This window comes from Hetaerina americana, unplaced genomic scaffold (assembly GCF_022747635.1).
Source record: "Hetaerina americana unplaced genomic scaffold, ioHetAmer1.1.p SCAF_12, whole genome shotgun sequence".
Taxonomy (NCBI): Eukaryota; Metazoa; Arthropoda; class Insecta; order Odonata; family Calopterygidae; genus Hetaerina; species Hetaerina americana.
In genome coordinates this window covers 1,540,020-1,553,346 of record NW_027286292.1, presented here as the reverse complement: position 1 = coordinate 1,553,346, position 13,327 = coordinate 1,540,020, and the positions used below count along the sequence as shown (strand labels likewise).

At 40.3% G+C, this 13,327-nt stretch overlaps 1 protein-coding gene across 1 annotated transcript in view; it reads right to left on the bottom strand.

Moving 5' to 3' along the window:
- LOC139685644 (NAD kinase-like) overlaps positions 1–13,327 on the bottom strand; it is a 243,241-nt gene that overhangs the window by 159,858 nt on the left and 70,056 nt on the right. Inside the window, exon 3 of the mRNA XM_071582598.1 lies at positions 9,792–9,836. Within this exon, the coding sequence (XP_071438699.1) occupies positions 9,792–9,836 (45 nt within the window). The remainder of the gene's footprint in view (positions 1–9,791; positions 9,837–13,327) is intronic.

Below are 13,327 nucleotides of genomic sequence, written 5' to 3'. Positions count from 1 at the left end.
CGATTAAAAAAATATTGCCATGATTAATACATTCACTCAAAACTCTTCGGAAGTATCACCCATCCTTGTGCGTCCACACTCCGCTGCCGGCGGGTTTTCCACGTCTCGTGCGCATTCTGGAAAGCGGCGCTCGGAATACTGTATCCCGGAGGCGGCAGATTTTTTGCAGTGGCATCCATACTTGAGGTACTTTGTGGAGAGTACTTTGAACGACTACGACGTCCGTTGCATGGGACGTTCAACTGCGAACCCCATTAGCGCCTTTCGACAAGAGTAGGCTAATGCCGACGCCGGGTTTCTCTCCAACCTTCATCCTTTCCAGTCCATCCCTAATGGAGCGAATGACCTTAGCTGTCGGTCGCCTCCCCTAATACTACTACTACTACTCGGAATGCTGCTAAGCGCCCTCGCCACGGTCTGTTGTGACGCTTCCACGCCTTGCCGTGGTGACGTCCTCACAGCACGGATTTGAGGCCGAGGAAGAGAAAAATGTCTGGTGGGGCATTGTCTAAAAAATTTGGATCCTCACTCACATGGTCTAGAAGCTCTTGGCAGATCCGCGTGCGAGTATCCTTCTGTTCTTCCGAGAGCACTCGCGGCACCAACTTCGGACACACCTTTCTCATGTCCATGTTTTCGGTCACCAGTCGATGTTCATCAATTTTAGGGATACCAAGTCCATCAGAAACCATGCGAACACTTAATCTGCGATCACTGTCCAACAAAGCCTTCCTCTCGCAACATTTTCCTCACGTTTGGAAGTCAAAGGGCGTCCTGAACGTCCGGCGTCTTCAATATCTTCTCTACCCTCCCGAAACAACTTGTGCCACTAAAAAACACCCGATCTATGCAGGGCGTCATTACGATAAGCTGCCTTGAGCATGTCTCTTTCCCGGTTTTTCCCAGTTTCACACAAAATTCGCTGGCGTAGCGCTGTCCCAATAACGGGTTCATGACGGAGAGTAACGAAGCCACGTTATAGAGGTTTCACAAATGAACGATCCGCAAAGACTGGGAGCCACCTGTCATCGGCCTCCAGTCTTTCCTGTGACTCTTCACACTCTAACCCAGCCAGAGAAACCGCCGCCCGTCCGTCCATCTATCTGGGAAAAAATAAGTATTGCTACTTTTGGGCCAGACCTTGCAAAATATCCAGTCGCTTGTCACCGAGAACCTGGCCAAGTAATAAGGTGGCCACAATGCCTCAGGCTCCCAACAGCCCCGACGCGGCACTTCTTTTCCTTCCCAAGGATAAAAGGGAGCTTGAAAGGCAACCATTATGGAACGACGTGTAACGTCAAACGTCATCAAGTGTCTTCAACTATTGCCCTGACTCTTTGCTCTCTGTCCTTTCTTGCTTGCGTTTGATTTTTAATAGCTTCTACTATTCATTATTTCACGTCTCTTTTTCTGTCCAACATGTCTTCCTTGCCGGCCGATCATGTGTATCAACCTTTGCGGTCTTTCAACACCACGCTGTCAAACCAATGACAAACTCAACAATGGTTGACGCAATCTTCCTCGTTCTCTCCAAGGGGATCGACTCCCTCAACCTCAGCAGCCTCCTTCGTTAACACAGCCAGCGGGTCAGCGGCCAAAGAAACGTTTTTAATCCTCATGCCCAGATTTCTTAGTAATTGTACCCAGGAGGGCCTTATCCACCTTTGACGGCAGGAGTTTCCTAGGTGCCTTTGAAATCTTTAAATCGACGATCTAGCCTCCCTAGTTCTTACTTCCCAAGCTATACAGGTGACTGCAATAGAGTCAAAGAAATACGCAGTGCTACAAAATGCTAAAATACTCAAGATCCTTTAAAGGGGATCTCAGAATAGCGCAAAGTTCGCACCTTTAACCTCGACTCGAGTAAATCCAGTGTTAAGTTTATTTCCCTACGAAACTCCCCTCTTAACTTCAACTACACTATTAATTAACTATATGCCACTGAACCACTTCTTAGTGCAGAATTTCGGAGTATTGACAGAGAGTAAAGTACATTTCTCTTACCACATCAAGCCAGTAAAAAATAAATCCATGCCTCTCCATAGCCTCCCATCCCGCTTCAGAGAAATTAAAGATCCCGGTGTGCTAACATCGTGCAAGTCTACTGTTGTGCTCTACCATTTGTTCAATATTAGCACCATCTGGCCTCAAGTTCCTTAAAAGGGTTTAAATAATGTTTTTCGCAAACTAGTGAAGCGCATAGTCCCCCATTTTCACTATTAGTCCACCGATGCCATTCTGTCACCACTCTCCCTCCGTAACTTTCCCAATCACGGGCTTGGAGCAGATTTAAAAATTCATTTACAACACTATTGACTCCGTCGTCGACAGCCCTGAACTGCTCTCTCTCTCTTTCTGATCAATCGGAGTACCATCTCGATTACCCTCACCCACTCATTTTCCTACACGTCCGTTCCTTAATTAACGCTCGTTTCTCTTCCGCCTCCCTCCTCGCCTCAATCCAGTATCCTGGCAGCAATGATCCCTTTTATTTGTCCTCAAACACGTTTGCCATCAAACTCTACTACATCTCTCCGAAATGTAAATACCATCCACTATTCCATTCACCATACCATTCACCATCTTTTACCTCTACACGATACCCCGCAAGCTACCGAAAGGGCGCGTGGCGGGGTTTGCCTTCCTAGCATTGTTCTTGTTGATGCTTGTATGTATTCGTCTCTAAACGTTTGCTGTTTTGATCTATGTGCTGATAAAAATTGGCAATCTATGTATACGTGGATGATTTTCTAAATAAATAAATATGCTTTCGCAGTAGGAAGATGGGAAAAGCCTTCTGCTGGACGTGTTCTTTTTCACACGCTTCACTTTTCTCGAAGTCTACATGCACAAGTTGCCGATTAACCTCCTATCCTTCCAATCTAATCCGATGATGATGCAATTGAAAATGTCATAATTTGGATTTTCAATAGATTTTTGGTAATGACCTGTGGTCACATGCATATGACGTTACCCTCCAGTCCTGCGTCCGAGCACTATTCACTAGATTACCGCGTCACCAAGGAGTACCGATGACTCTCCCATTGGGCCTGTCCTTTGCTTTGTCAAGGAAGAGGAAGCTTCACTGTCCACACAAACACCCCCCCTCCCCTTCCCCCCTCCCCCGCTATGCTCAGACCGGGAAGAATACAGGGAGCTCGTAGATTATGCAGTTATTTCAACAGATGTGCATTTCATGCTGCCCACATCTACGGGGCCGGGAACACCCCTAGGATATGAACCAGGGTGGAGACCCATGGGAGCTGTTTCGTTTGCTTGTTGTCCACTCATCTCGGGTTCGGAGAGTCATGTTTCCACGCTGACGACCGCCCGCAGGAGAATTGGTGAATCATGGTAGTCGCTCTGAAACGTGGTGGTTAAAATGCATTTCATTTCCCGAGCCACATTCTTGCCTCATGAAAATGGGATGGTCCGCTCGCTAACGTTTTAATTGCCGCCTTCTACCCTTGCCTTCCGAAACACCAAACCTTCGAGTTGATGATTTGGGTTCGACGATTTGAAGGCTCATCATTCAAGAATCCAAACTAGTTCGCGGGAATTCCCCTCCTGGATGGCCTCCTCACCCCTTCCAAACTCCCTTCGTCCAATGCCTCATTCTCTGTTTGCCACATTTCATTCTTTTAATTATTTTTCTTCTCCGCACCTTCCCTCATCTCTGATTTATGTGATTAATTGCACGGGGTTTGTTATGCCTCACAGGGGGGCCCTCTTCCGGGGACTGTGACACCACCCGGGGTCCAGACGGTAATACCTCTCTCACTGCAGGCGCAGAAAATTTCAATTAAACAACGACTACAGCACCGTTCTGCAGAAGGTAACGGGAAGCCACCGCATTAGCTGATATTAATCTTCTCCTGAGTACCGAAGGCCCAAAAGCAATCAAAATTAACATTTTGTAACATTAATGTCAAGTGTTTGATAATTTTTGATAATTGTCAAGAGACTATTGGCAGACGTAAACGTAAATAACGCTGACGGCAATTTATAAATACCCTAACGGTTTGTTTTATTTTTGTTGCGCCCTCATATTTCGTATTTAGCACAAAAATACAACCTCAAAATAACACTCTTTTATTACATACTCAATGAAATTTTAAATGTGTTCCCTAATACATCCTCATCCTACAAGTTATTTGTATTCATAAGAAGTTCCTTGATTGGACATATCAAAAAAATGATTTGTGAGCTTTTAAAGTAAAGGTGTGCCGAAAGGGAGGATGGCCCCTGATTGGTTCAAAACTTCTGGGGGGAATTACGTAAATAACTTGGGGGTAAAGGACGGTCGCGGATTCCCGGAAGACCATCGATGGTCGTTAAAATAGACCGCCATGTCACCCTCCGTGCACTTTACTACTATTTATTTTTGTTCAAATGGTAAATCATGAGAATTCTAGTACACAAACTTTCATTTTGTAATATTATTCAATTCTTTACTAAACAAATTAAGCTTTACATTCACGAGGTTCAATGAATTAAGGGTAAAAATAAAATGATACTACCGTCAACATGTTCTTCCTTCGCCCATATTACACCCCATACCATCGCCTACGACAGTGTTTCCCAGACTTTTTCGAGCTACTTGGATCCATAAACCTATACTCAACGCCCCCCAATCGATAGCTTTCAAACAATAATCCAAATCATAAAACAAAATGAGGAGCATTGAAATAATTATACTAAAACAATGAGTAATCAAATGTTTATTTACAATCCGATACATGCATAGTTTTCATATCATATTTATGCAAAAGACTAAATACAAAAAGGAAGGAACTTAGGTGAGAATATACTTTTTACATATAAATAAATTATCAAAACAAATAAATTTAAGGAAGCTTTTTTAAAAGTTTACATGTAATTTTTTACTTAAATTAAGCAATTAAATAGCATGAAAATTTTTAATTTGCGAAAAAAAGAATTAGCAATCGTATTTGTTCAAAATTAGTTATTAAATTAAGTGACTATTTATTATAGGTTTTCATGGTCTGGAAGTCATTCAAGGAGATTCTATAGCCTAATATAATAACATATTTCCATTATATAAAATTTTAATGGGATGGATAGGCTTGATGACCTGATACCAGTTTTCCAAGGTCCGTTTTAACGTCACTTAGCAGGAGTCTGAAATCACCGCATTCACAAACCTGAAGTCTGTTTCTCTGCTTGGAAATAAGCTGAATGACTGCACTAAAACCAAGTCCCACCAAATATGTAGTCGGAAATATAAGGAGGAGTTTTTAACCACCATCCATAATGAAGGATAACTATCGGAAATCTCCTTCTGTCACCAAAACTCTTGATAATTTATCTTAAACTTTGGTTTCAATTCAACGTCATTTTGTAGCCCACTTTCTTCCTCTAATACTCCAACTTCCTCAATATCTACCAACGGATTCATAACCCAGTCTAGCATTTCCAGCAAAAGAAGATCCTCAAATCGCTGCGTCATATTTTTATGCAAGATGGCTAAATTGTCACAAAATACTCTCAAATCATAATCACCCATACCAGCTTGCTCTGATGGCTTAAGCGGATAAGGATGTGATAAAGCTCTCAGCGACCTATGCTGCGCCTGAATAAAATCAACTTGGAAATAAAAAGTCATCACAGATTTTGCCTTCATAAGGTTAGTATCAGTTCCCTGGAATTGTAAATTCATTTCATTGAACTTTGCAAATAGTTCAGACAAAAATGTAACGTCACTCCTAATCTCTTAAAGGTTATCGCTGAGAAAAGCATCTTTCTCCCCAAAAAACTGCACGACAGTGTCAAAAAGATTATAGAAGCGCCTTATGCAATTGCCTTTTGACAGCCAACGGACTTCCGTGTGTAGAAACAAACGTTTGAAATCTTCGTCGTTCTCATCACACAAATCTCGAAAGAGACGATCATTACGAGCATGCGCTTCGATTTTATAAACCGCTGTAATTACAGTGATTAAGAACTTGTGAAGACGATCACTCAGTATTTTAGCCAATAGATGTTGTCGGTGAGTGACATATTGAATAGCAAAAACATTTGGCACATATTTTCTCAAGCATGCAATACAACCAAGGTGCTTGTCATTGACGTAGCTCCATCTGTCGCAACAGTAAGTATGTTAGAAAGTGGAATTCTTTGTCCCTGAAGAACTGCTGTGCGATACAAAATATTGACTCCCTTTTAGAGTCAGTTTCTAATTTCCTTGCAAACAACAACTCTTGAGGTAGATTTCCATCTTTAATAAAGCGTACGTAAGTCAGAACATAGATTCATTACCTGGCAAAGTTCACTCGTCCAACTGTGATGGATAATCTGTTGTCCTCAGGATGATGTACAATATCTCTTCCACATTTTCAGCCATTTCATCTATTCGTCGTTGAACTGAAGTGTGGCTTAGGGGAATGATTTTTATTGTATCATATGGGGGCTTATGCAGCACAGTACTCAGGACTTCACTTACTGCCTGTAAGATGAGTTCTTCACCAATTGTATGCGGCTCACCAGATTTGGCAATTAATAGTGAAATATTGTATGATGCACGCAAACCATTAGTGATATGGTTTGAAGAATTTTACAACATACTTGAAAGTGTTGGGCGATTTTGCACTCTGTCACGAAGTGACTTATATATATAAAAGCCTTTTCTGTCTTGTCAGGATGTGCCTCCCTAAAAAGGTCAATCGATCTGGAAGGTTTCACCGCCTCATTTGAAAACACCCTTTCGCACAGTAGGCCAATAGTCATGCGCTTTTTTATGAGGGACTCTATAAATCCGTATTTAAGATAATGCACATCATACTGTCTACGTTTTTTCTTTGATGAGTCATTTTCTTCCATTCTGTTTCTACAATCAAGGTTTAAATATTAAATTTTGTTGCGATAAAATTTAATGTATTTAAACTAAATAGAACACACTTATGAGTTAATTATAAGACGTGGATTCAATATTTTGGCGTTTGCTTTTTAAAATAAAGTTACAAGTAGCCATATGAAAACATCAAAACAAAATTCATATATGCTTGCGGCAAAACTTCAAAAGTATATAAGCAAGGCTGAATATATGTATTTTTTCTGCATATCTGGCATAAAACATAATTTATTTACACGTTAATTTGCTCTTGAACGGTAATAGTTTTACTATAGTTAACTGGAAATATTAATACAATTTATTTATTTTTTATAAATATTGTACATTTTACATACAAATGCAATACATTGATCACGTGAGCGGGAATACGAAAATGGCGGGAAGGGGGCTTGTGCCGGAGGTCTGCGCATTCACCTTCGCCGTCTTTCATAAAGAAACTCGGCTGCTAAGTAAGCTCCTCTCGAATTCGATTTATAATACAGGTCTAGTCAGTTAAGGGTGAAATAATATTTCTTTGGCTCCTATTCAGTCATTATGAATCATAGTAGTCCATGCAATTCCCTTTATTGTATTCATAAGAAAGGCAGTTCAAGGGACTGTTTTGACTGTGAAGTTTTTGCCATAGCAAGGCCGCCTTTTCATTTGATGATATTTTATTAAGAGTAATTTAGTGAAGAAGTATGTTTACTACTCAATTTACTAGTGTAGGCGAAATATTTCCAGTTTTCTTTTTATTCAAAGAATTATTGTGAATATTACCCATTGTTTAAAAAACTAAGCTTCAAGGAAATGCAAAATGGTAGCAAAACCGTTAATTAAATCAATGAACCGGGAATTTATATAATTGATATCTAGCCGGCAAAGGGAAAGTTCAATCGTATATACAGGGAGTATGAGAGAAAATGTCCTCTTTTTGAACTATATGTTACCATTTCATGAAAACATAAACAATATACTGGCTGTTTATTTTCGTAATATACTTCGCCAACATAAAAATATAAAATAAATTACAAAATAGTAAAAGAATGATAGAATTTAATGAACGAAAAATACTTTAAAATACAGCCTTGATAATTTCGTTTTGACCTCATTGCTTGGAAAATGATTATCTAGGTAAAAATTGAATGCACAAACACCGAATCTAATTACCAGATGAGATTATTCCTCTCCGGACCCACACCCGTTTTATTCACACTGGAATTTACTGCCGAAGTACTCAGTGTCGTGAAGTTGTGCCTACGATAGACCAAATGAGATTGAACCCCTTCAAAAGTTTCCCTCGTGCGAGAAAGGCTTGGAAATATTGTTCAACCGTTCAACTTTTAATTGTAAGTAAATGCATGGTTTAAATTACTTCCAGATGCGGTAAACAATGTAAACTTTAAAAACGAAGCTTAAAAATGGGGACAAAAGGAAGGCTACCGAGCCCTCGCAAATGTCACATTGTCAGGGCCCTCCGGCACCCCCTTATCGCCCCCTTTCCTCTTCTCGCCCCCATTGACTAGAGCACCGCCCCACGGGGGGCGGTAGCGCCCACTTTGGGAACCACTGGCCTACGACTACCACACTAAGAATTGGTGCAACAATTTAGAGGCAATCCCTTGATTAAGCACACACCAAGCATATATCCTAAGGAACATAAGTATTCTCATGCCAAAATTTCTGATACTTATGTGAACATTTCGTTGAACGTTTAATTACTCCGCATTCAAAGAGATGGGTGATAGGAGATCAACTCAATTCTCTGTCAACAAGTACTTCCCTTGTATGCACCCAGGTGTCTCCAGCCAATTCCTCATTGCAATCTTCATTTTACCGTGATATAAAAACAAATTCCAGAGTTCACTGACCAAGATAGGAAAGACATCTGGGACTAACTTCGTGCACCAATGGAAGGTCTGCAACTGATTCCCTTTCAAGACGTCCATTTCAGACAAGTGTTTCGATCCCAAGGTCATGCTTTTTCTCTGTTACTACTTACTCTACGTCTCCTCTCGCCCCCTAAAGCTCTCCTCGGGTGGACCCACCAATGAGTCCACAGGATAGCCAAAGAATCGACATCTATCGATCGGCGATACACCAAGCCGCCACCAAACTTCCCTCCTCCGGGGTGGCCTACGTTGTGAAGGTCGCGTGGATTCCAATCCAGGGTTCTAGTGCACAAGGCATCCTACTGGACGGCGGAGTGGTGCTGAGCCGGTACTTAGAGTAAGGACTCCACCTAGATTTCATATTGGCAGGTATTGCGCAAGAGTGAAGCCATATTCAATCGCTTGTGGGCAGGCAAGACAAAAGGCAAAGCATTAATCAGGCTGGGGAAACGATTAAAACGACTTCATTTCCATTCCACGCCACTCGATACAAATACTACTCCAATTGTGAACTGCGCACATATCTTTTCCAAGAAATTAATTTTAAATCATTGAATTGTCACAAAAAGGAGACCCTTCGTGACAACACCTAATGAATAATGTATGGCCGTCATTGATGAATCGAATGCGAGTCCTCTTCCGTTAGTACAAAACAATCCTTTGGATGGAGTTCAAAGTGCAACCGTCAGTCCCGCATTCATTCATTCATTCATGCTCAAGAAATAAAAGGGTGTGGACGAAAGAGGGCTCGCTGGTCAGCATTTCATACGCTTCCCTGCGTGCCCAACCAGTCTCAGGCAAGCCATGCCAGCAGGAAGACAATGAATTTTTCAATACGTGGAAAACCGATTGGCTGCCGGAGCATGAAGGTCGAAAACAAGGGATCAATAGTAATTTGGGAAATTCTAGCAAATGCACTTCAGATGGTGCGACTGAATTGTGAATCCCAAAATCGTGCAAGCAAATACTATGGTGCAGATACATTCAAGCATGTTTGAGTGGACAGAGCAAGCTATACAGGCCATAAGTAAAACAATGATGTCACATACCTTCGTTCGTGAGCTTCAATACTCTTGTCCTCGACCTTCAGTAAGCTTGCAAAAATAGAGAGAGAGAAAAATAATGTGAGAGGAACCCTTCTTCAGTGTAGACAATATGGAAGGAGTACTATGGTAACGTGGGGCATGACCTATGCCTAATATGGTGAATTTGATTCTCAAACTTAAACTAGAGTGGCTACGTGAAAATATTAACTTTTCTTTGTTTTGGCAAGTTCTTTAAAATACAAATATTCCGACAAAATTGGCCAAGACCCTTTCAACCATGTTAAACCAACTAAAAACATTTAAAATGAATGAGACATGAATAAATGATGCTATGAAAAACATGTATCGCTCCTCAATCAAAATTTATTTCGCAAATTAATTGCAGCCAGTGAATCAAATATCTATCTCCAAGTCACTTACAAATGACAAAGCAAATGCCTCATTGCCACCCAGGAAAGTTTCCAGAACCAACGCTGAACGCGTTCATCATACATATTCTAAAGAATTACAAATATTGTCGAAGTAATGAGTGAAGGAAGTACGTCGAATCGATTGCTCCATGGATGCTTTTTGATATTTGACACAAATGCCAATATCAGAGACACTTCAAATGTTACCAAAAGGTTCTGGTATTATAATTGGATTGTATTCACAAATGCGAAATTTCATTCGTCCGCAGATCAGAATACCGCAAAACTAAACGGCGAATAAAAACAGATGGAGGGTATTGAATAAGTAATGCTTATTTAAATATGATAAGGTTTTTTTTAAAGGAAACATGATATCCATCAATTGAATTTGAGGCATCGGGAAAATATATCCATACATATTTGAAATTATTTGAATTTCATGACACTTCAGCAACGAAAGCGAAATTTATACGCTGACATTATTGAGAGAAAAAAGTTAAAGACTGAGTGGCAAAAACAAAATTTAAATTGTTTATTCAGATAGCTAGTTTTGCATTTTCAATTTGTGAAATGCTGTCTTTCCACGCAAGCTAGATAAAGCAAGGTAAATAGGGGTGGCAGAGGAGTAGAATTGGCTTTCCAACTTTTTAGATTTCATAAGCCTCAGGATTTTTGTAAAAAGGCAAATTTGCCCTATCCAGTGAACATTAAATAAGCAGTACTGTTTATTAAGGGGGAAGCGGCCGACAGCTAAGGCTATTGTGCCATGGAGGGGATAGATGAGAAATTTGAGAAGATTTAGGATTTTCAGGGAATGTGAGGTGAATGGTGGCGAGCAACCCGGTGTCGGGATTAGCCTACTTTGAATGTAAGACGCCAAGGGGTCACACCCTTTAATGTCACATCCAATGGACGGCGTATTCCATTCGAAGTACTCTCCACGTGACAACAAGTAGGGACGCCGAGACCTGAAGGAAATTCTTGCCGCAACCGGAAAAGCAAACTGAAAAGTACTTAAAAACGATGGGTAGGGAGGGATACATTCAAATAGAATACGTCCGATACCTCACCTGCTGGGTAAACATTTTGAAGTTAACGACTACTGGAATTTCGAATTAAAAAGAGATAAAATATTGAAAATGTCTTGGCTACCCCACTGAAATGACACAAGACGACTGAAAATGGGACAAATGTCAAGACAAACCATCGCTAAATTATTTTAGTTTCCATTGCCGATGAGGATGGATTCGTTCCGATAAAAGTTAAAAAAAAGAAAACAAGGAAAAGAGTAAAACTAAATTTTCCATATTGTGCAGCCAAGGTTCAATTTAAGGGGACGCAAGATAACCGGAACTGGTATAAAGGCAGAGGAGGCACACAGTACCTTACCACACAGCATTCCAGTGCAGTGCGACTGTTTTCGCCCGCTATGTCTCAAATAACATTCCGCGGGATATTTAACATGGTTTTCCTTACGTTATGCTGGTTTACAGCGCAATGCTAAACAGAGTTAATTTTATAATTAAACCTAAGAACTAATTAATGAGTTACAATGATACGGGTCTAACCATAGTAAACGATCTACCAAACAATTTACATTCCCAAAGAAGACTCTTTGCTGATGACTGCATTATATACAAACGGGTAGAGCATGTAAATGACCGCGTAATACTACAAAATGACATCGATCGCCTTGGTGACTGGGTTACAAATAATAATATGGGCATTAATGTAAGTCAAAGTAAGCAAATACATTTTTCAAATAAAAACAATGCAGAAAAGGAAATGTACGACCTCTTTGGAGAAAAAATCCCATGTAGCAGTCATTGCAAATATTTAGGCATTTACTTAACTAGGGATCTTGGGTGGGGACTCCAAGTAGAAAATTTGACACGGAAGGCATTTAAAGTATTTCATTGGGTAATGAGAAATTCAAAAGGAAGTAGCTTAGCCACAAAAGAAAACGCGTATAAGGTACTGGTTATCCCGATCCTAGAATACTCATCTATAGTATGGGATCCATATGAGGTGGGACATATTGAAAAAATAGAAAAAGTTCAAAGAAAGGCAGCAAGATATGTACTCGGAAGGTACAAAATAACAGATAGTGTCACAGAAATGTTGGCTATACTGAAATGGAAGAGTTTGAAATATAAAATAAGTACGTTAGGCGCGATGTATAGAATTGTTAAAAAGGACGCAGCGTGGGAAGATTTATGGAAAGAGATAGAAAAGCCTAACTTGAAGGGGAAAAACGACCATAATTTTCAAAATAAAAATAAGAACAAATAAGAAAAAACTCTTTTTTAAATTGAACTATTATTGATCGGAACCAGCTGCCTGGGGGTTTGTTTGAGCCCTTTCCATCCAATTTTACAAGTTTTATGAATAAATGTAAAGCAGCCACTAGGTGATAAACTTTATTGTAGTTATTAAAACATTGTTTGCATGTGATGTGGACGGCATTTTGTATGTGATGTGGAAGTTTGTTTGCATAAAATGTGGAAGTGTCCTTGTATGTAAGAATATTTTGTCTCCTATCTGTTTTTCTAGTGCGTGTATGTATGTATTTTTCGTTGTAAGAGTGATCATTGACCAAACTTGACCGTTGCCACCAGAAAAATCGCCTAATTGCAACGTAATTCTTAAATAAAAAATAAAATAAAATTTCCACCCTGCTTTCCCAGATTCGATTTCTTAGCTGTCCTTCAGTTAGTAGCAAATATGGACGGTAGGTGATGATAGGTCTCAGCGGCTCGTATCGTCGAAATGAAACCTAGTTCTGCTGCCGCCCACCGGGTGAGCCTCTGTCCCGCATTCGTGCCACGCGCTTCGATTTAAAACATGGGCGAAATGAGCCCGGGGCCATTTGGGGCCACATGTGTGCTGAACTTGAGCAAATCACCCATTCATTAAAAGGGATAGACACACGCTAAGATAGCCGAGTACACATAACGTCACTGGGGTGATAATGCTTATTAACTATGCTTATTAACACAGCACTGATTCAGAAGTGATTTATAATAGATGCTGATCATGATATGGTCTTCTAACCCAGGGGAAAATTGATAGAATGTTAATATCTGAAATTTTTTGCACTTCGCTATCGCGACAGATAAAATTAGTGCA